Below are 24,468 nucleotides of genomic sequence, written 5' to 3' on the forward strand. Positions count from 1 at the left end.
GTTTTTTGCATTTTATTCTATGCCATTTTTTTTTACGTAATTTGTAAATTGCAGTACATTCTTTGACAAACCTGTCCAATCCCAACCCCCACCCCTAGTCACTAGTCACTAGTCCCTGTCCCATACATCACAGGGACAGTGCTTCCACCCACCTAGGAAATCTACTTGAAACGGTGCCTGAGGAAGGCACGCATCATCATCAAGGACCCCACACACCCCAGCCACAAGCTGTTCTCTCTCTTACCGTCGGGTAGATGGTATCAGAGCATGAGGTCTGATACCAACTGGACTGACCACTTGCTCTTATTCTCCGCACCTTAGCATACATGTACATGCACTCAGTCATGCACACACACACACACAGACATAGACACACATACACAGACACACACACATATACATTCATGCTACACACACTGCAGCTACCAGACTCATATTATACTGCTCAGTTTATACACCGCCCCTCCACCTTTCTGTCTACCCACAAGATGGTAATCATGAGCATCGCTAACTGGTTACACATCATGATAGACAGACGTGCGCAACACGCAGGCAGGTGCAATATCGCTGGAAATGAATTGGTAGATATTATGTTACGTTTGGCCTTTTAAGCCAAATGTGGCTAACCGTTGGTAGTAGTGTCATCGTGGCTTTGATTGGATAGTAACCAGGATTTTGCAGTGTCTGATTTGTGTGAGATTTGTTTATGACAGTTTGCGGTGGAGCATGTGAAAAACGTATGTTCTTTCAGATGATAAAACCTGACATAATAATTGATATGTCAAAATCAGTGGCCTCCACAATGGTAATACATCATTTGGGCTAGGGAAACTGTCTCAGTGCCAATGAGGAAATAAGATGGTTCTTCTTTCTTCCCTATGCCCGCCCATAAAAAGAGCAGTTATCAGTTTCTTCCCCTTACATTTTGACATTTTGCACATTTAGCAGGCCCTCTTATCCAGTGTTACTTAAAGCTGTTGTTACAATTGGAACACACCATAGAACAATGTGATGGCATTTTATCTTCTTATCACTCTGGGATTTCGATTCATTTCAGGTTTGTGTTTTCAGGCCTTAACTTACTGTAGCCTAGATACAGTGATATCATTGTTGCAGTGTCACTGTTTAACTTTTGATTCCTTTTTGATTCCTTTGTAACTTTTGATTCCTTTGTGGCAAGCTAAATCAATCAGTCAAAGTACTTGACAGTATTTGACCCAGGTCTGACTCTAGTATTTGAGTGTTATTTCGTCTCACTGGACTCTTGTATCTGAAGAGTGTCTTTCTGTCTCAGTCTAATTCTGGTAATCAACTGAGTGTTGGTTTCTTTCATTCTATAGCGGAGTCACTTCTGCCTCAACCACAAAACGTTGAGGTGGTCTCTTACAACATGGATGCCATAGTTAAGTGGGACGCTCCCCTTACTTCACTAAAAAACCTTACCTACACAGCTGAATACAGGTGAGACACACACACGCGCACACACACACACACACACACACACACACACACAATAAAAAGTATTGCTCATTCTGGATGCAGTTTTCCTCCCGCAGTGTCTCAGAGGCATTTAGACTGGTACATCCATTCCTGGACTATACTGGACGAGATCTTTTTACCAGACCAAACCGAAGAACCAAATACACACATATACAGATGTAGGATCTTAATTAGATTTTCCCTTACAAAAAAAATGATCAACTGCTCAAAAATTCCATTAATTTTAATGGACATAATAATTCACGTTTTATTTTGCTGCGGGATTATTTTCCTGCTGTAGGAGACTGGCTCCAGTTAAGATCACACATTTTTATGACACACAAATACTTCTGGTTTAAGTGTTTTGTCTTTGACATTATACTTAGAGGTTGTTCACACTTACTAGCATTTTTAGCAAAAATATCCTCAGCTACACATACTGTGAGAGCAAAATTGCACGATTATGTAATAATACTGTAATTGCATCAAATGGTTGTTTGATGCAACAGAATAGGGCAGGGATTCTTAAAATTGTTCAGCCTGGGACCCAAATTAGAAATGTTGTGTCCCTGGGACAAGCTTAGGAAAATATGCAACTATATGTAAATATCGGTACATTTAATTGCACTTATGCCTAAAAGAAATGCAATATAGACAAAAACGAATAACAATGAAATGACATTTTCATATAAATGTATATTCATGTTAATTTTCCCCCATTAAAAACACTCTTAGATATCTGTCTAGGTTGGAACTGTTGCAGTTAAAATACAATAAATAATTTTCATTCTGAACTGGAATAAACTGATTGATCATATCACACAGATGAGTAACAGAATGCACACAACTGCTTTTTGATAGGGCAACCCTAACCGTACAGATGGAAAATTATCAGGCCTACTGTACATCTTACTGTAGAAATTATTGTTGATAGAAAATCAAGGTTGGAACTGTTGCTGTTTAAAATACAGTACATTATTTTATTCTGAACTAGAAGACACTGATTGATCACATCACACAGATGTAGATCAGAAAACTCTCACACACACAGTCCTAATGAGAGGTGTGTGGCTGGTTGAAATTTTCAAAAAAGCATGTCTATTCTGGGCTCAGTTTTTTACAGTGCAACACTGAGGTCAAACTCAGCAATACGACCGTTTCTGTATCTGTTTTTTAAAGTATGTCAGAGTTGAGAACCCTGACTCACATAGGTATGTGGTGCCAAACTGGATCAGAACTTCTACTGCTTTCTCAGTCAGGCAGGAGGCCGCTTCCTGCTGTAGATGAGCAACCCAGAACTGTGTTTGCCTAAAAAAGAATCGTACTTCAATCAGTTTATTCCAGTTTAGAATACTAATTATTAATTGTATTTTAACAGCAACAGTTCCAACCAAGACTAGTTTTCAACAATCATTTCTACAGTAAGATGTACAGTAGGCTTGATCATTTTTCATATTCATCTGCACTGTTACTAAGGGTTGCACCATCAGTAACTAGCTAGCTTTCTTTCCTTTGGCTAATGTTAGCTATTAGTTGTGTACCTTACAAGGCCACGGGAATGTTTGAAAGAGAAACTCACATCTACTACTATTAGAGTTAGTACTCCGTTATTTCTGCTTATCGCCTGTTATATAATGACAACAATGCCTTGCTAGCTGACTTACTTTTCCACTGTCAAAGCTTCCGGAAGCATGATGCCCTGTTCTGAATGAACTCCCTGGGTTTATCATCATGCTGTATGTTTGGTCAGGACGTGTCATTTTATTAATTTGTTGGTTTTGCGAGACTCAATACTAACATCAAGCACTTCCCCGCACAAAACACATTGTGGGCGCTCCTCGTTATTTCTCAAAGTTTGTATGAAAGACATAGAAACTCAGCCCTGTATTTGTATTTCATGACAATTGAGCTCAGTCAGAACTTGTGGCTAGCATGAGTCCATTTGATGATGGCGGTGAGTGATGGCGAGTGGGAATGACAAGTCAGTGGCTGACAGGGCATCATCTGCTGCTGAACGACAGCGCTGCATTGTGTGTCACAGGGTGAAAACTGCAGAAAAAAGATCCGGTGAAACGCGAATGGAGAGGACAGATGAACTTTGCCAAATCAATTCCAGCAATTAATTAAATAACATTTACTTTGAAATATTGAAGGAATTTACTCTAACACATTGCGACCCACCATTAACAGGTCCACGACCCACTTTGGCTCGCGACCCATACCTAAAGAAAGGCTGGAATAGGGGGTTCAAAGAACACTCTCATTCTCATCTGAGAAGGGACCTCTGGGGGCTTAATGCTGACAGAAGATTTACGATGACTTGAGTGATAAACCTAACAAACTGCATTCCATAGCATGAGTTGGTGTTTCTGTACTGAGGTACCAGGGTGGAGATAGCTCCAGTATGGATCATTGTGAGAGGAATTTTGTTTTAGGGGCCAGACCCTGAATTCTACATAATGAGAACAGTCTTTTCAACAGATACTGTCTGTTGTGAATTATTAGCATCTTTCATACGAATACTAACCTTGTGACCCATTCCATACATCTGTTGTTTGTCATGAACATTCAAGAGGATGTACTTTGCTATAAAAGGATGTTGCTCAAATTCGCTCGTTGGGCTCTTAACGAATCACCTACGGTTGGGTCATTGACAAGCTTCATTATTGCAATAATTCATGAAAGTTATTAATACATTTCGAATAAAGTAATATCCTGATTGGTGATTGATCTTGTCTCTCCTCATTATTTGATTAGAATTTCCATGACAATATACTGCAATGTATACTTGCGAACTTGTCTCGACCATTACGTCTGGAGGTAGGGCATGACACTCACGATAGTTGCTCCCCTGTATGCAAGGCAACGTAAACAGAAATGTCTTGTCGAGCCAACACTATTACAGTAAAAATTGTAATAGCATAGCAATGTTTAGCAGTTCTGTGGGGTTTGTCGGCGTCTGGCATTCAACGTTATTGTGCATTAATGCCACCTACTGTACTGGACCTGTACTGTACCGCCCCTGCCTCCTACCTGTCCTAAATTAAAAATGTCCCAATAGAAGTATAAAGAGGGGTTCCTGCAGATGCAGGAATGACTACATGCAGGAACGTCAATAATTGCTGGATGCAATTGCACCCTTCCCCTGAGATCCAGGCAAGAAGCAACTCTGAGGGATTCATCAATGTTTTCAATTGCAATATGCTTTTGATTTCCATGATATTTATAAAATGAAGCCTGTTTTGTTCTAGTGTACCTTTAATATGGTAGATAGTGTAAGCCTCAGAGCTCCTATCTAGCTTTGGTTCACCGAAACCTCAGCATTCAGCTACAGCCAGCACGTTTACGTGAGGATACAGAAATTACTTTGTTAAGCTAGGTAGATAACATTACCTAGCTGTGTAGCCTATATACAGTAGAAGTCGGAAGTTTACATACACCTTAGCCAAATGCATTTATACTCAGTTTTTCACAATTCCTGACATTTAATCCTAGTAAAAAATCCCTGTTTTAGGTCAGTTAGGATCACCACTTTATTATAAGAATGTGAAATGTCAGAATAATAGTTGAGAGAATGATTTATTTCAGCTTTTATTTATTTCAACACATTCCCAGTGGGTCAGAAGTTTACATACACTCAATTAGTAGTTGGTAGCATTGCCTTTAAATTGTTTAACTTGGGTCAAACATTTTGGGTATCTTTCCACAAGCTTCCCACAATAAGTTGGGTGAATTTTGTCCCATTCCTCCTGACAGAGCTTGTGTAACTGAGTCAGGTTTGTAGGACTCCTTGCTCACACACGCTTTTTCAGGTCTGACCACACATTTACTGACAGCTTGAAGACAGGGCTTGTGATGGCCACTCCAATGCCTTGACTTTGTTGTCCTTAAGCCATTTTGCCACAACTTTGGAAGTATGCTTGGGGTCATTGTCCATTTTGAAAACCCATTTGCAACCAAGCTTTAACTTCCTGACTGATGTCTTGAGCTGTTGCTTCAATATATCCACATAATTTTCCTATCTCATGATGCCATCTATTTTGTGAAGTGCACCAGTCCCTCCTGCAGCAAAGCACCCCCACAACATGATGCTGGTATCCTCATGCGTCATGGTTGGGATGGTGTTCTTCGGCTTGCAAGCCTCCCCCTTTTACCTCCAAACATAACAATGGTCATTATGGCCAAACAGTTCTATTTTTCTTTCATCTGACCAGAAGACAATTCTCCAAAAAGTAAGATCTTTGTTCCCATGTGCGGTTGCAAACCTTAGTCTGGCTTTTTTATCGCGGTCTTGGAGCAGTGGCTTCTTCCTTGCTGAGCGGCCTTTCAGATTATGTCGATAAAGGACTGTTTTACTGTGAATATAGATACTTTTGTAATTGTTTCCTCCTGCATCTTCACAAGGTCCTTTCCTGTTGTTCTGTGATAGATTTGCACTTTTCAAACCAAAGTACGTTCATCTCTAGGAAACAGAACCCGTCTCCTTACTGAGCGGTATGACGGCTGCATGGTCCCATGGTGTTTATACTTGCGTACTATTGTTTGTAGAGATGAACGTGGTACCTTCAGGCATTTTGAAATTGCTCCCAAGGATGAACCAGACTTGTGGAGGTCTATAATTTTTTTCAGAGGTCTTGGCTGATTTTTTTGATTTTCCCATGATGTCAAGCGAAGAGCCACTGAGTTTGAAGGTTGGCCTTGAAATACATCCACAGGTACACCTCCAATTGACTCAAATGATGTCAATTAGCCTATCAGAAGCTTCTAAAGACATGAAACGTTCCAAGCTGTTTAAAGGCACAGTCAACTTAGTGTATGAAAACTTCTGACTCACTGGAATTGTGATTCGATGATATAATCTGTCTGTAAACAATTGTTGGAAAAATACTGGTCACGCACAAAGTAGATATCCTAACTGACTTGCCAAAACTTTAGTTTGTTAACAGGAAATTTGTGGAGTGGTTGAAAAACGAGTTTTAATGACTCCAACCTAAGTGTATGTAATCTTACGACTTCAACTGTGAATAACAAAGTTATAATACTTCACTGTACATTTATATGAATATGTTTATTAACAATACGTCAACGTTACTTGATCATGAATCATGTTGTTAGTTAGCAGGAGTAAGCTGCTAACTTCCATTGTCTCCACATGCTTGTGGATTGTTGCATTATTTAAGAGTGTAATATGGCGTGGTTGAATTATTCAATATTGTTAAATAGTTTGTGCTCCCTGGCTAGTGGCTACTGTGATATTTATGGTCAATTTGAGCTGTGGACAAAGAATTGATAAGGAGAAATCTCTTTCGCCATATCTATTGTACAGGGAATAGGGCCATGCACTTCATTGACATGTTGAAATTTTGCCATAGTGTGAGAGTATCAGTACCATTATGTCTGTGGTTATACAGATGTAGGATCTTAATTTGATCACTCTTTTGTGCCTGAGAATTTTCTCAGTGTATTCAAGGTTTAAAATGTCAGACTTGATTGCCCTAACAGCCCCTACAAGAAAATAATAATAATTATACATCCACTTAATAATTCAAATGTCCTGATGCTGCAGGATTATTTTCCTGCTTTAGCAAACTGACTCAAATTAAGATTCTAAATCTGCATGAGGAACTTCACTGAGAGGGGAAGTTGTGAACAATGATAGGGCATTGATATGACCATACATACAGTATAGGAACTAAAAACGTCCCGTCTTTTCTGGAAGAGAACAAGACGCACACAAAACGCAAAAAAAAACAGCACTTTTTGGATTTTTATAAAACAGGTAGTAACATAACACTGAGAAATTAAGAGAATGAAGAGGATTTCCTGTCGAATGAATCAATTGCATCAGAGCTATTGAGTTTGTAGCTACTTTTTTTGACATTCATTAACAAGTGTTATGTTATTTTGGAATACCTTGCCAAATCAGCTGTGTGTTTTCTCCTCTCTACTTAATAGTAAAGCAACATAAAGGCACTGTTATTACACATCGATGCCACAAAAAAATGCAATTAAAATGTTAACCTCTTGTTATTGTCTGATACTCAGAATGCCTTCAACTGCCTCCTTCTACACCGTATGTAAAGCCACCAAAGAGCACAGGTGTGACTTCGGTAAACTTCCCAGTTGCCATGGAAATTATCAATTCAGAGTGAGGATAGAGTTAGAGGGAAATACCTCCAGTTGGGCGGAAACCCCAAACTTCTCTCTTAAGAAAGGAAGTGAGTACCAACATGCACTTTGGTGACATTGTTCATTGTAGCTCTCTCATTCTTGACATCCTATCTTTGACTTCCTGTATTGTGTCTCCTCAGCCGTAATTGGTCCTCCAAACGTAACCTTGGTCACCAAGGGAGGAGCTTTAGGAGCTGTGGAGGTGAACATTCAGAATCCGGTGCTAAAGATCTCATCACTGAAAGAAGCCTACAGCAAAGTGGAATACAATATCAGATACTGGAAGAAGACTGACAAGAAGGATGTAAGAGAAACATATGACAGTCAAACACACACACAAACACACACACACACACATACATACACACACACAAACTATTTACATTGAGTGTACAAAATACCTTCCTACTATCGCACCCCCTTTTGCCCTCAGAACAGCCTGCATTCGTCGGGACATAGACTCTACAAGGTGTCGAAAGTGTTCCACAGGGATGCTGGCTCATGTTGACTCCAATGCTTCCCACAGTTGTGTCAAGTTGGTTGGATGTCCTTTGGGCGGTGGAACATTCTTGATTCACACAGGAAACTGTTGAGCATGAAAAACCCATTAGCGTTGCAGTTCTTGACACTCAAACCGGTGTGCCTGGCACCTAGAACCATACCCCATCCAAAGGCACTTAAATCTGATGTCTTGCCTATTCAAGCTCTGAACGCACACATACACAATCCATGTCTTAATTGTCTCAATGTTTAAAACTACCTTTTCACCTTTCATTCAGAAGCTACAGTGCATTCGGAAAGTATTCAGACACCTTGACTTTTTCCAAATTTTGTTACGTTACAGACGTATTCTAAAATTGATTAAAACGTTTATTGTTAATCTACACACACAACCCCATAAAGACAATGCAAAAACAGGTTTTTAGGAATGAAAAATGCAAATATTGCATTTACATAAGTATTTTGACCCTTTTCTCAGTACTTTGTTGATGCACCTTTGGCAGAAATTACTGCCTTGAGTCTTCTTGGGTATGACGCTACAAGCTTGGCACACTTGTATTTGGGGAGTTTCTCCCATTCTTCTCTACAGATCCACTCAAGCTCTGTCAGGTTGGATGGGGAGCGTCGCTGCACAGATATTTTCAAGTCTCTCCAGATATGTTTGATCGGGTTCAAGTCCAGGCTCTGGCTGGGCCACTCAAAGACATTCAGAGACTTGTCCAAAAGCCACTTCTGCGTTGTTTTGGCAGTGTGCTTAGTGTCATTGTCCTGTTGGAAGGTGAACCATCACCCCAGTCTGAGGTCCTCAGTGCACTGGAGAAGGTTTTCATCAAGGATCTCTCTGTTCTTTGCTCTGTTCATCTTTCCTTCGATCCTGACTAGTCTCCAAGTCCCTGCCACTGAAAAACATGATGCTGCCACCACCATGCTTCACTGTAGGGATGGTGCCAGGTTTCTTCCAGACGTGACGTTTGGCATTCAGGCCAAAGAGTTTAATCTTGGTTTCACCAGTCCAGAGAATTTTGTTTCTTATGGTCTGAGAGTCCTTTAGGTATCTGTTGGCAAATTCCAAATGGGCTTTCATGTGCCTTTTACTGAGGAGGTGGCTTCCGTCTGGTCACTCTACCATAAAGACCTGTTTGGTAGGGTGCTGACAAAGAAGGTTGTCTTTCTGGAATGTTCTCCCATCTCCACAGAGGAACTCTGGAGCTTTGTCAGAGTGACCATAAGGTTATTGGTCATCTCCCTGACTATGGCCCTTCTCCCCCGATTGCTCAGTTTGGCTAGGTGGCCAGTTCTAGAAAGAGTCTTGGTGATTTCAAACTTCTTCTATTTAAGAATGATGGAGGCCACTGTTCTTCGGGACCTTCAATGCTGCAGAAATGTTTTGATAATGTTCCCCAGATCTTTTCCTTGACACAATCCTGTCTCGGAGCTTTGCAGACCAATTCCTTCAACCTCATGGCTTGCTTTTTACTCTAACATGTACTGTCAACAGTGGGACCTTACATAGACAGGTTTCCAAATCATGTCCAATCAATTGAATTTACCATGGGTGGACTCCAATCAAGTTGTAGAAACATCTGAAGGATGACCAATGGAATCATGATGATAAATTTCGAGTCTCATAGCAAAGGGTCTGAATACTTAAGTAAAGAGGTTATTTCTGTTTTTTTTAAATGTATACATTTGCAAACATTTCTAAAAACGTGTTTTTGCTTTGTCATTATGGGGTATTGTGTGAAGATTGATGAGGATGTACAGTGAAGTCGAAAGTTTACATACACTTGTTTCAACCACTACACAAATCTCTTGTTAACAAACTATAGTTTTGCCAAGTCAGTTAGGACATCTACTTTGTGCATGACACAAGTATTTTTTTTCCAACAATTGTTGTTTACAGACAGATTATTTCACTTATAATTTACTGTATCTCAATTCCATTGGGTCAGAAGTTTACATAGACTAAGTTGAAAGTGCCTTTAAACAGCTTGGAAAATTCCCCAAAATTATGTAATGGCTTTGATAGGCTAATTGACATCATTTGAGTCCACTGGAGGTGTACCTGTGGATGTATTTCAAGGCTTCCCTTCAAACTCAGTGCCTCTTTTCTGAACATCATGGGAAAATCTAAATAATCACCTTCATCCTTGGGAGCAATTTCCAAATGCCTGAAGGTACCACGTTCATCTGTACAAACAATAGTACGCAAGTTTAAACACCATGCGACCATGCAGCCGTCATACCGCTCAGGAAACACGGTCTGTCTCCTAGAGATTAACGTACTTTGAGGCAAAAAGCGCAAATCAATCCCAGAACAACATTAAAGGACCTTGTGAAGATGATGGAGGAAAGGTACAAAAGTATTTGTATCCAGTGTCAAACGAGTCCTATATCGACAGAACCTGAAAGGCCACTCAGCGAGGAAGAAGCAACTGCTCCAAAACCACCATAAAAAAGCCAAACTACGGCTTGCAACTGCACATGGGGACAAAGATCATACTTTTTGGAGAAATGTCCTCTGATGAAACAAAAACAGAACTGTTTGACCATAATGACCATCGTTATGTTTGGAGGAAAAAGGGGGAGGCTTGCAAGCCGAAGAACACCATCCCAACGGTGAAGCACAGGGGTGGCAGCATCATGTTGTGGGGGTGCTTTGCTGCAGGAGGGACCGGTGCACTTCACAAAACTAATGGCATCGTGAGGCAGCAAAATTATGTGGATATATTGAAGCAACATCTCAAGACATCAGTTAAAACTGCAAATGGGTCTTCCAAATGGACAATGACTCCAAGCATACTTCCAAAGTTGTGGTAAAATGGCAACAAAATAGCTTTCACCTAAAAACACCTTTTCAGTCTATGTCATGGAAACAGCAGGTATTCCTAATGTTTATACAGTGAGTGTATATACACACACACAAACACACACATACTCCCACTATTTCTCTCACCCACCCACACACCACCCCCTCACTCACTCAACTCACCCATCACTCACTCACTCACTCACTCACTCACTCACTCACTCACTCACTCCATGTGTTATCACAGGTGTCTGAGAGAGAGATGGTGACTGAGCAACGTGTTAGGCTGAAGCCACTGGAGCCCAACACCAGATACTGCGTTCAGGTCCAGGTGTACATACCAATGCCGCACAACAATACGGGGCAGTACAGCAAGGCTGCGTGTGTGATGAGCACCACAAACAACACAGCCACAGGTGAGCTCTCCACCTCCTCCACCACTTCTCCCTTCTCCCTCACGCACCCTTCCCCCCTTTCTTCCACTTTTTTCCTCATCATCAAGGACCCCACACACCCAAGCACAAGCTGTTCTCACTCTTACCGTCTGGTAGATGGTATCAGAGCATGAGGTCTGATACCAACTGGACTGACCACTTGCTCTTATTCTCCGCACCTTAGCATACATGTACATGCACTCACTCATGCTCACACACACACACAGACATAGACACACACACAGACATAGACACACATACACAGACACACACACATATACATTCATGCTACACACACATCACAACTGCAGCTACCAGACTCATATTATACTGCTCAGTTTATACACTGCCCCTCCATCGCCCTATTCCCCAATACACATGTAAATACTAAATCATAAATTGTGCCATCCTGTATTATACTTGTACTAACATTTGTATTTTATTTTGATGAGCCATTTACTTTATGTTCATATACTTATCTTTAATATTTTTTTATTGTTGTTGCATTGTCAAGAAGAAACCTTGGACGATGTACAGTATACCATGCGTATCCTGTACATACGACTAATACAACTAGAAACGACCCCTTACTCCTTAGCACCTACCCCTATAGATCTAGACCAACTAGAACAGGGGTCTCCAACCTTTTCTACCAATCTAGCTTTCAAATATACACATTCTTCTCTTCTCTTTCCCGGATCCTTACTGTACAAGAGATGTGTTTTCTGTCAAGATACCTGGTCAAATAAGGGTGAATAATAACTCCGAAGACTGGAAAAAGCGAGAATTAAAAAATACAAATAAATATTTCAAGGGCACACCTAGCGAGAGAGGAATGTGTTTGACTAGCAGTGTTTCTGTGCAGCTACTGCAACTGCATATGTGATGGCAACAAATTGATACAAATAATATTTATATCATTATAGCCAGATAGGCCTACTTTGAAGTGAACATTTATTTGAGAAGGTTTCGAGGAAAACCTTTCTGTCTACCCACAAGATGGTAATCATGAGCATCGCTAACTGGTTACACATCATGATAGACAGATGTGCGCAACACGCAGGCAGGTGCAATATTGCTGGAAATGAATTGGTAGATATTATGTTACGTTTGGCCTTTTAAGCCAAATGTGGTGAACCGTTGGTAGTAGTGTCATCGTGGCTTTGATTGGATAGTAACCAGGATTTTGCAGTGTCTGATTTTTGTGAGATTTGTTTATGACAGTTTGCGGTGGAGCATGTGAAAAACGTATGTACTTCCAGATGATAATTAATTGTTTGGAAGCCCACTGATACCTGATATAATAATTGATATGTCAAAATCAGTGGCCTCCACAATGGTAATACATCATTTGGGCTAGGGCAACTGTCTCAGTGCCAATGAGGAAATAAGATGGTTCTTCTTTCTTCCCTATGCCCGCCCATAAAAAGAGCAGTTATCAGTTTCTTCCCCTTACATTTTGACATTTTGCACATTTAGCAGGCCCTCATATCCAGTGTTACTTAAAGCTGTTGTTACAATTGGAACACACCATAGAACAATGTGATGGCATTTTATCTTCTTATCACTCTGGGATTTCGATTCATTTCAGGTTTGTGTTTTCAGGCCTTAACTTACTGTAGCCTAGATACAGTAATATCATTGTTGCAGTGTCACTGTTTAACTTTTGATTCCTTTTTGATTCCTTTCTAACTTTTGATTCCTTTGTGGCAAGCTAAATCAATCAGACAAAGTACTTGACAGTATTTGACCCAGGTCTGACTCTAGTATTTGAGTGTTATTTCGTCTCACTGGACTCTTGTATCTGAAGAGTGTCTTTCTGTCTCAGTCTAATTCTGGTAATCAACTGAGTGTTGGTTTCTTTCATTCTATAGCGGAGTCACTTCTGCCTCAACCACAAAACGTTGAGGTGGTCTCTTACAACATGGATGCCATAGTTAAGTGGGAAGCTCCCCTTACTTCACTGAAAAACCTTACCTACACAGCTGAATACAGGTGAGACACACACACACACACACACACACAATAAAAAGTATTGCTCATTCTGGATGCAGTTTTCCTCCCGCAGTGTCTCAGAGGCATTTAGACTGGTACATCCATTCCTGGACTATACTGGACGAGATCTTTTTACCAGACCAAACCGAAGAACCAAATACACACGTATACAGATGTAGGATCTTAATTTGATTTTCCCTTACAAAAAAAATGATCAACTGCTCAAAAATTCCATTAATTTTAATGGACATAATAATTCACGTTTTATTTTGCTGCGGGATTATTTTCCTGCTGTAGGAGACTGGCTCCAGTTAAGATCATACATTTTTATGACACACAAATACTTCTGGTTTAAATGTTTTGTCTTTGACATCATACTTAGAGGTTGTTCACACTTACTAGCATTTTTAGCAAAAATATCCTCAGCTACACATACTGTGAGAGCAAAATTGCACGATTATGTAATAATACTGTAATTGCATCAAATGGTTGTTTTATGCAACAGAATAGGGCAGGGATTCTTAAACTTGTTCAGCCTGGGACCCAAATTAGAAATGTTGTGTCCCTGGGACAAGCTTAGGAAAATATGCAACTATATGTAAATATCGGTACATTTTTATATAAATGTATATTCATGTTAATTTTCCCCCATTAAAAACACTCTTAGATATCTGTCTAGGTTGGAACTGTTGCAGTTAAAATACAATAAATAATTTTCATTCTGAACTGGAATAAACTGATTGATCATATCACACAGATGAGTAACAGAATGCACACACATGCTTTTTGATAGGGCAACACTAACCGTACAGATGGAAAATTATCAGGCCTACTGTACATCTTACTGTAGAAATTATTGTTGATAGAAAATCAAGGTTGGAACTGTTGCTGTTTAAAATACAGTACATTATTTTATTCTGAACTAGAAGACACTGATTGATCACATCACACAGATGTAGATCAGAAAACTCTCACACACACAGTCCTAATGAGAGGTGTGTGGCTGGTTGAAATTTTCAAAAAAGCATGTCTATTCTGGGCTCAGTTTTTTTCAGTGCAACACTGAGGTCAAACTCAGCAATATGACCGTTTCTGTATCTGTTTTTTAAAGTATGTCAGAGTTGAGAACCATGACTCACATAGGTATGTGGTGCCAAACTGGATCAGAACTTCTACTGCTTTCTCAGTCAGGCAGGAGGCCGCTTCCTGCTGTAGATGAGCAACCCAGAACTGTGTTTGCCTAAAAAAGAATCGTACTTCAATCAGTTTATTCCAGTTTAGAATACTAATTATTAATTGTATTTTAACAGCAACAGTTCCAACCAAGACTAGTTTTCAACAATCATTTCTACAGTAAGATGTACAGTAGGCTTGATCATTTTTCATATTCATCTGCACTGTTACTAAGGGTTGCACCATCAGTAACTAGCTAGCTTTCTTTCCTTTGGCTAATGTTAGCTATTAGTTGTGTACCTTACAAGGCCACGGGAATGTTTGAAAGAGAAACTCACATCTACTACTATTAGAGTTAGTACTCCGTTATTTCTGCTTATCGCCTGTTATATAATGACAACAATGCCTTGCTAGCTGACTTACTTTTCCACTGTCAAAGCACTGCTTCCGGAAGCATGATGCCCTGTTCTGAATGAACTCCCTGGGTTTATCATCATGCTGTATGTTTGGTCAGGACGTGTCATTTTATTAATTTGTTGGTTTTGCGAGACTCAATACTAACATCAAGCACTTCCCCGCACAAAACACATTGTGGGCGCTCCTCGTTATTTCTCAAAGTTTGTATGAAAGACATAGAAACTCAGCCCTGTATTTGTATTTCATGACAATTGAGCTCAGTCAGAACTTGTGGCTAGCATGAGTCCATTTGATGATGGCGGTGAGTGATGGCGAGTGGGAATGACAAGTCAGTGGCTGACAGGGCATCATCTGCTGCTGAACGACAGCGCTGCATTGTGTGTCACAGGGTGAAAACTGCAGAAAAAAGATCCGGTGAAACGCGAATGGAGAGGACAGATGAACTTTGCCAAATCAATTCCAGCAATTAATTAAATAACATTTACTTTGAAATATTGAAGGAATTTACTCTAACACATTGCGACCCACCATTAACAGGTCCGCGACCCACTTTGGCTCGCGACCCATACCTAAAGAAAGGCTGGAATAGGGGGTTCAAAGAACACTCTCATTCTCATCTGAGAAGGGACCTCTGGGGGCTTAATGCTGACAGAAGATTTACGATGCCTTGAGTGATAAACCTAACAAACTGCATTCCATAGCATGAGTTGGTGTTTCTGTACTGAGGTACCAGGGTGGAGATAGCTCCAGTATGGATCATTGTGAGAGGAATTTTGTTTTAGGGGCCAGACCCTGAATTCTACATAATGAGAACAGTCTTTTCAACAGATACTGTCTGTTGTGAATTATTAGCATCTTTCATACGAATACTAACCTTGTGACCCATTCCATACATCTGTTGTTTGTCATGAACATTCAAGAGGATGTACTTTGCTATAAAAGGATGTTGCTCAAATTCGCTCGTTGGGCTCTTAACGAATCACCTACGGTTGGGTCATTGACAAGCTTCATTATTGCAATAATTCATGAAAGTTATTAATACATTTCGAATAAAGTAATATCCTGATTGGTGATTGATCTTGTCTCTCCTCATTATTTGATTAGAATTTCCATGACAATATACTGCAATGTATACTTGCGAACTTGTCTCGACCATTACGTCTGGAGGTAGGGCATGACACTCACGATAGTTGCTCCCCTGTATGCAAGGCAACGTAAACAGAAATGTCTTGTCGAGCCAACACTATTACAGTAAAAATTGTAATAGCATAGCAATGTTTAGCAGTTCTGTGGGGTTTGTCGGCGTCTGGCATTCAACGTTATTGTGCATTAATGCCACCTACTGTACTGGACCTGTACTGTACCGCCCCTGCCTCCTACCTGTCCTAAATTAAAAATGTCCCAATAGAAGTATAAAGAGGGGTTCCTGCAGATGCAGGAATGACTACATGCAGGAACGTCAATAATTGCTGGATGCAATTGCACCCTTCCCCTGAGATCCAGGCAAGAAGCAACTCTGAGGGATTCATCAATGTTTTCAATTGCAATATGCTTTTGATTTCCATGATATTTATAAAATGAAGCCTGTTTTGTTCTAGTGTAACTTTAATATGGTAGATAGTGTAAGCCTCAGAGCTCCTATCTAGCTTTGGTTCACCGAAACCTCAGCATTCAGCTACAGCCAGCACGTTTACGTGAGGATACAGAAATTACTTTGTTAAGCTAGGTAGATAACATTACCTAGCTGTGTAGCCTATATACAGTAGAAGTCGGAAGTTTACATACACCTTAGCCAAATACATTTATACTCAGTTTTTCACAATTCCTGACATTTAATCCTAGTAAAAAATCCCTGTTTTAGGTCAGTTAGGATCACCACTTTATTATAAGAATGTGACATGTCAGAATAATAGTAGAGAGAATGATTTATTTCAGCTTTTATTTATTTCAACACATTCCCAGTGGGTCAGAAGTTTACAAACACTCAATTAGTATTTGGTAGCATTGCCTTTAAATTGTTTAACAAGCTTCCCACAATAAGTTGGGTGAATTTTGTCCCATTCCTCCTGACAGTGCTGGTGTAACTGAGTCAGGTTTGTAGGACTCCTTGCTCACACACGCTTTTTCAGGTCTGACCACACATTTACTGACAGCTTGAAGACAGGGCTTGTGATGGCCACTCCAATGCCTTGACTTTGTTGTCCTTAAGCCATTTTGCCACAACTTTGGAAGTATGCTTGGGGTCATTGTCCATTTTGAAAACCCATTTGCAACCAAGCTTTAACTTCCTGACTGATGTCTTGAGCTGTTGCTTCAATATATCCACATCATTTTCCTATCTCATGATGCCATCTATTTTGTGAAGTGCACCAGTCCCTCCTGCAGCAAAGCACCCCCACAACATGATGCTGGTATCCTCATGCTTCATGGTTGGGATGGTGTTCTTCGGCTTGCAAGCCTCCCCCTTTCACCTCCAAACATAACAATGGTCATTATGGCCAAACAGTTCTATTTTTCTTTCATCTGACCAGAAGACAATTCTCCAAAAAGTAAGATCTTTGTTCCCATGTGCAGTTGCAAACCGTAGTCTGGCTTTTTTATTGCGGTTTTGGAGCAGTGTCTTCTTCCTTGCTGAGCGGCCTTTCAGATTATGTCGATAAAGGACTGTTTTACTGTGAATATAGATACTTTTGTAATTGTTTCCTCCTGCATCTTCACAAGGTCCTTTCCTGTTGTTCTGTGATAGATTTGCACTTTTCACACCAAAGTACGTTCATCTCTAGGAGACAGAACCCGTCTCCTTACTGAGCGGTATGACGGCTGCATGGTCCCATGGTGTTTATACTTGCGTACTATTGTTTGTAGAGATGAACGTGGTACCTTCAGGCATTTTGAAATTGCTTCCAAGGATGAACCAGACTTGTGGAGGTCTATAATTTTTTTCAGAGGTCTTGGCTGATTTTTTGGATTTTCCCATGATGTCAAGCGAAGAGCCACTGAGATTGAAGGTTGGCCTTGAAATACATCCACAGGTACACCTCCAATTGACTCAAATGATGTCAATTAGCCTATCAGAAGCTTCTAAAGACATTACATAATGTTATGAAACGTTCCAAGCTGTTTAAAGGCACAGTCAACTTAGTGTATGAAAACTTCTGACTCACTGGAATTGTGATTTGATGATATAATCTGTCTGTAAAGAATTGTTGGAAAAATACTGGTCACGCACAAAGTAGATATCCTAACTGACTTGCCAAAACTTTAGTTTGTTAACAGGAAATTTGTGGAGTGGTTGAAAAACGAGTTTTAATGACTCCAACCTATGTTAATTAACAGGAAATTTGTGGAGTGGTTGAAAAACGAGTTTTAATGACTCCAACCTAAGTGTATGTAATCTTACGACTTCAACTGTGAATAACAAAGTTATAATACTTCACTGTACATTTAAATGAATATGTTTATTAACAATACGTCAACGTTACTTGATCATGAATCATGTTGTTAGTTAGCAGGAGTAAGCTGCTAACTTCCATTGTCTCCACATGCTTGTGGATTGTTGCATTATTTAAGAGTGTAATATGGCGTGGTTGAATTATTCAATATTGTTAAATAGTTTGTGCTCCCTGGCTAGTGGCCACTGTGATATTTATGGTCAATTTGAGCTGTGGACAAAGAATTGATAAGGAGAAATCTCTTTCGCCATATCTATCGTACAGGGAATAGGGCCATGCACTTCATTGACATGTTGAAATTTTGCCATAGTGTGAGAGTATCAGTACCATTATGTCTGTGGTTATACAGATGTAGGATCTTAATTTGATCACTCTTTTGTGCCTGAGAATTTTCTCAGTGTATTCAAGGTTTAAAATGTCAGACTTGATTGCCCTAACAGCCCCTACAAGAAAATAATAATAATTATACATCCACTTAATAATTCAAATGTCCTGATGCTGCAGGATTATTTTCCTGCTTTAGCAAACTGACTCAAATTAAGATTCTAAATCTGCATGAGGAACTTCACTGAGAGGGGAAGTTGTGAACAATGATAGGGCATTGATATGACCATACATACAGTATAGGAACTAAAAACGTCCCGTCTTTTCTGGAAGAGAACAAGACGCACACAAAACGCAAAAAAAAACAGCACTTTTTGGATTTTTATAAAACAGGTAGTAACATAACCTTGAGAAATTAAGCGAATGAAGAGGATTTCCTGTCAAATGAATCAATTGCATCAGAGCTATTGAGTTTGTAGCTACTTTTTTTGACATTCATTAATTAACAAGTGTTATGTTATTTTGGAATACCTTGCCAAATCAGCTGTGTGTTTTCTCCTCTCTACTTAATAGTAAAGCAACATAAAGGCACTGTTATAACACATCGATGCCACAAAAAAATGCAATTAAAATGTTAACCTCTTGTTATTGTCTGATACTCAGAATGACTTCAACTGCCTCCTTCTACACCGTATGTAAAGCCACCAAAGAGCACAGGTGTGACTTCGGTAAACTTCCCAGTTGCCATGGAAATTATAAATTCAGAGTGAGGATAGAGTTAGAGGGAAATACCTCCAGTTGGGCGGAAACCCCAAACTTCTCTCTTAAGAAAGGAAGTGAGTACCATCATGCACTTTGGTGACATTGTTCATTGTAGCTCTCTCATTCTTGACATCCTATCTTTGACTTCCTGTATTGTGTCTCCTCAGCCGTAATTGGTCCTCCAAACGTAACCTTGGTCACCAAGGGAGGAGCTTTAGGAGCTGTGGAGGTGAACATTCAGAATCCAGTGCTAAAGATCTCATCACTGAATGAAGCCTACAGCAAAGTGGAATACAATATCAGATACTGGAAGAAGACTGACAAGAAGGATGTAAGAGAAACATATGACAGTCAAACACACACACAAACACACACACACACACATACATACACACACACAAACTATTTACATTGAGTGTACAAAATACCTTCCTACTATCGCACCCCCTTTTGCCCTCAGAACAGCCTGCATTCGTCGGGACATAGACTCTACAAGGTGTCGAAAGTGTTCCACAGGGATGCTGGCTCATGTTGACTCCAATGCTTCCCACAGTTGTGTCAAGTTGGTTGGATGTCCTTTGGGCGGTGGAACATTCTTGATTCACACAGGAAACTGTTGAGCATGAAAAACCCATTAGCGTTGCAGTTCTTGACACTCAAACCGGTGTGCCTGGCACCTAGAACCATACCCCATCCAAAGGCACTTAAATCTGATGTCTTGCCTATTCAAGCTCTGAACGCACACATACACAATCCATGTCTTAATTGTCTCAATGTTTAAAACTACCTTTTCACCTTTCATTCAGAAGCTACAGTGCATTCGGAAAGTATTCAGACACCTTGACTTTTTCCACATTTTGTTACGTTACAGACGTATTCTAAAATTGATTAAAACGTTTATTGTTAATCTACACACACAACCCCATAAAGACAATGCAAAAACAGGTTTTTAGGAATGAAAAATGCAAATATTGCATTTACATAAGTATTTTGACCCTTTTCTCAGTACTTTGTTGATGCACCTTTGGCAGAAATTACTGCCTTGAGTCTTCTTGGGTATGACGCTACAAGCTTGGCACACTTGTATTTGGGGAGTTTCTCCCATTCTTCTCTACAGATCCACTCAAGCTCTGTCAGGTTGGATGGGGAGCGTCGCTGCACAGATATTTTCAAGTCTCTCCAGATATGTTTGATCGGGTTCAAGTCCAGGCTCTGGCTGGGCCACTCAAAGACATTCAGAGACTTGTCCAAAAGCCACTTCTGCGTTGTTTTGGCAGTGTGCTTAGTGTCATTGTCCTGTTGGAAGGTGAACCATCACCCCAGTCTGAGGTCCTCAGTGCACTGGAGAAGGTTTTCATCAAGGATCTCTCTGTTCTTTGCTCTGTTCATCTTTCCTTCGATCCTGACTAGTCTCCAAGTCCCTGCCACTGAAAAACATGATGCTGCCACCACCATGCTTCACTGTAGGGATGGTGCCAGGTTTCTTCCAGACGTGACGTTTGGCATTCAGGCCAAAGAGTTTAATCTTGGTTTCACCAGTCCAGAGAATTTTGTTTCTTATGGTCTGAGAGTCCTTTAGGTATCTTTTGGCAAATTCCAAATGGGCTTTCATGTGCCTTTTACTGAGGAGGTGGCTTCTGGTCACTCTACCATAAAGACCTGTTTGGTAGGGTGCTGACAAAGAAGGTTGTCTTTCTGGAATGTTCTCCCATCTCCACAGAGGAACTCTGGAGCTTTGTCAGAGTGACCATAAGGTTATTGGCCATCTCCCTGACTATGGCCCTTCTCCCCCGATTGCTCAGTTTGGCTAGGTGGCCAGTTCTAGAAAGAGTCTTGGTGATTTCAAACTTCTTCTATTTAAGAATGATGGAGGCCACTGTTCTTCGGGACCTTCAATGCTGCAGAAATGTTTTGATAATGTTCCCCAGATCTTTTCCTTGACACAATCCTGTCTTGGAGCTTTGCAGACCAATTCCTTCAACCTCATGGCTTGCTTTTTACTCTGACATGCACTGTCAACAGTGGGACCTTACATAGACAGGTTTCCAAATCATGTCCAATCAATTGAATTTACCACGGGTGGACTCCAATCAAGTTGTAGAAACATCTGAAGGATGACCAATGGAATCATGATGATCAATTTCGAGTCTCATAGCAAAGGGTCTGAATACTTAAGTAAAGAGGTTATTTCTGTTTTTTTTAAATGTATACATTTGCAAACATTTCTAAAAACGTGTTTTTGCTTTGTCATTATGGGGTATTGTGTGAAGATTGATGAGGATGTACAGTGAAGTCGAAAGTTTACATACACTTGTTTCAACCACTACACAAATCTCTTGTTAACAAACTATAGTTTTGCCAAGTCAGTTAGGACATCTACTTTGTGCATGACACAAGTATTTTTTTCCAACAATTGTTGTTTACAGAAAAAAAAAAAAAAAAAAAACGCAAATCAATCCCAGAACAACATTAAAGGACCTTGTGAAGATGATGGAGGAAAGGTACAAAAGTATTTGTATCCAGTGTCAAACGAGTCCTATATCGACAGAACCTGAAAGGCCACTCAGCGAGGAAGAAGCAACTGCTCCAAAACCACCATAAAAAAGCCAAACTACGGCTTGCAACTGCACATGGGGACAAAGATCATACTTTTTGGAGAAATGTCCTCTGATGAAACAAAAACAGAACTGTTTGACCATAATGACCATCGTTATGTTTGGAGGAAAAAGGAGGAGGCTTGCAAGCCGAAGAACACCATCCCAACGGTGAAGCACAGGGGTGGCAGCATCATGTTGTGGGGGTGCTTTGCTGCAGGAGGGACCGGTGCACTTCACAAAACTAATGGCATCGTGAGGCAGCGAAATTATGTGGATATATTGAAGATCTCAAGACATCAGTTAAAACTGCAAATGGGTCTTCCAAATGGAGAATGACTCCAAGCATACTTCCAAAGTTGTGGTAAAATGGCTTAAGGACAACAAAGTCAAGGTGTTGGAGTGGTCATCACAAAGCACTGAACTCAATTCGATTGAAAATGTGTGGGCAGACCTGAAAAATCGTGTGTGAGCAAGGAGTCCTACAAACCTGACTCAGTTACAGCAGCTCTGTCAGGAGGGCCAAAACTCCCCGAATTTATTGTGGGAAGCTTGTGGAAGGCTACCCCGAACATTTGACCCAAGTTAAACAAGTTTTTTATTTTTTATTTTTTTATTTTTATTTCACCTTTATTTAACCAGGTAGGCTAGTTGAGAACAAGTTCTCATTTGCAACTGCGACCTGGCCAAGATAAGGCATAGCAGTGTGAACAGACAACACAGAGTTACACATGGAGTAAACAATTAACAAGTCAATAACACAGTAGAAAAAAAGGGGAGTCTATATATACATTGTGTGCAAAAGGCATGAGGTAGGCAAATAATTACAATTATGCAGATTAACACTGGAGTGATAAATGATCAGATGGTTATGTACAGGTAGAGATATTGGTGTGCAAAAGAGCAGAAAAATAAAAATAAATAAATAAAAACAGTATGGGGATGAGGTAGGTGAAAATGGGTGGGCTATTTACCAATAGACTATGTACAGCTGCAGCGATCGGTTAGCTGCTCAGATAGCAGATGTTTGAAGTTGGTGAGGGAGATAAAAGTCTCCAACTTCAGCGATTTTTGCAATTCGTTCCAGTCACAGGCAGCAGAGAACTGGAACGAAAGGCGGCCAAATGAGGTGTTGGCTTTAGGGATGATCAGTGAGATACACCTGCTGGAGCGCGTGCTACGGATGGGTGTTGCCATCGTAACCAGTGAACTGAGATAAGGCGGAGCTTTACCTAGCATGGACTTGTAGATGACCTGGAGCCAGTGGGTCTGGCGACGAATATGTAGCGAGGGCCAGCCGACTAGAGCATACAAGTCGCAGTGGTGGGTGGTATAAGGTGCTTTAGTGACAAAACGGATGGCACTGTGATAAACTGCATCCAGTTTGCTGAGTAGAGTGTTGGAAGCAATTTTGTAGATGACGTCGCCGAAGTCGAGGATCGGTAGGATAGTCAGTTTTACTAGGGTAAGTTTGGCGGCGTGAGTGAAGGAGGCTTTGTTGCGGAATAGAAAGCCGACTCTTGATTTGATTTTCGATTGGAGATGTTTGATATGGGTCTGGAAGGAGAGTTTAGAGTCTAGCCAGACACCTAGGTACTTATAGATGTCCACATATTCAAGGTCGGAACCATCCAGGGTGGTGATGCTGGTCAGGCGTGCGGGTGCAGGCAGCGAACGGTTGAAAAGCATGCATTTGGTTTTACTAGCGTTTAAGAGCAGTTGGAGGCCACGGAAGGAGTGCTGTATGGCATTGAAGCTCGTTTGGAGGTTAGATAGCACAGTGTCCAAGGACGGGCCGGAAGTATATAGAATGGTGTCGTCTGCGTAGAGGTGGATCAGGGAATCGCCCGCAGCATGAGAAACATCATTGATATATACAGAGAAAAGAGTCGGCCCGAGAATTGAACCCTGTGGCACCCCCATAGAGACTGCCAGAGGACCGGACAGCATGCCCTCCGATTTGACACACTGAACTCTGTCTGCAAAGTAATTGGTGAACCAGGCAAGGCAGTCATCCGAAAAACCGAGGCTACTGAGTCTGCCGATAAGAATACGGTGATTGACAGAGTCGAAAGCCTTGGCAAGGTCTATGAAGACGGCTGCACAGTACTGTCTTTTATCGATGGCGGTTATGATATCGTTTAGTACCTTGAGCGTGGCTGAGGTACACCCGTGACCGGCTCGGAAACCAGATTGCACAGCGGAGAAGGTACGGTGGGATTCAAGATGGTCAGTGACCTGTTTGTTGACTTGGCTTTCGAAGACCTTAGATAGGCAGGGCAGGATGGATATAGGTCTGTAACAGTTTGGGTCCAGGGTGTCGCCCCCTTTGAAGAGGGGGATGACTGCGGCAGCTT

General features: G+C 40.7%; 1 protein-coding gene across 2 annotated transcripts in view; it reads left to right on the top strand.

Annotated features, from left to right (window-relative positions):
• Positions 1 to 878: 878 nt before the first annotated feature.
• The window catches only part of LOC110527592 (interleukin-10 receptor subunit beta), a 31,940-nt gene continuing 8,350 nt past the window's right edge, over positions 879 to 24,468 (top strand). Inside the window, exons 1-8 of one of the 2 annotated variants that reach the window (XM_021608977.3) lie at positions 879 to 1,057; positions 1,341 to 1,461; positions 7,525 to 7,697; positions 7,791 to 7,954; positions 11,208 to 11,376; positions 13,269 to 13,389; positions 19,419 to 19,591; positions 19,685 to 19,848. In XM_021608977.3, the coding sequence (XP_021464652.3) occupies positions 1,012 to 1,057; positions 1,341 to 1,461; positions 7,525 to 7,697; positions 7,791 to 7,954; positions 11,208 to 11,376; positions 13,269 to 13,389; positions 19,419 to 19,591; positions 19,685 to 19,848 (1,131 nt within the window). In that variant the 5' untranslated portion in view covers positions 879 to 1,011. Of the gene's footprint in view, positions 1,058 to 1,340; positions 1,462 to 7,524; positions 7,698 to 7,790; positions 7,955 to 11,207; positions 11,377 to 12,848; positions 12,986 to 13,268; positions 13,390 to 19,418; positions 19,592 to 19,684; positions 19,849 to 24,468 lie in introns of those variants that run through there. The other variant, XM_090240542.1, reaches the window with a different exon arrangement.

Source organism: Oncorhynchus mykiss, chromosome 7 (genome assembly GCF_057628025.1).
Source record: "Oncorhynchus mykiss isolate SJ-2025 chromosome 7, ASM5762802v1, whole genome shotgun sequence".
Classification (NCBI taxonomy): domain Eukaryota; kingdom Metazoa; phylum Chordata; class Actinopteri; order Salmoniformes; family Salmonidae; genus Oncorhynchus; species Oncorhynchus mykiss.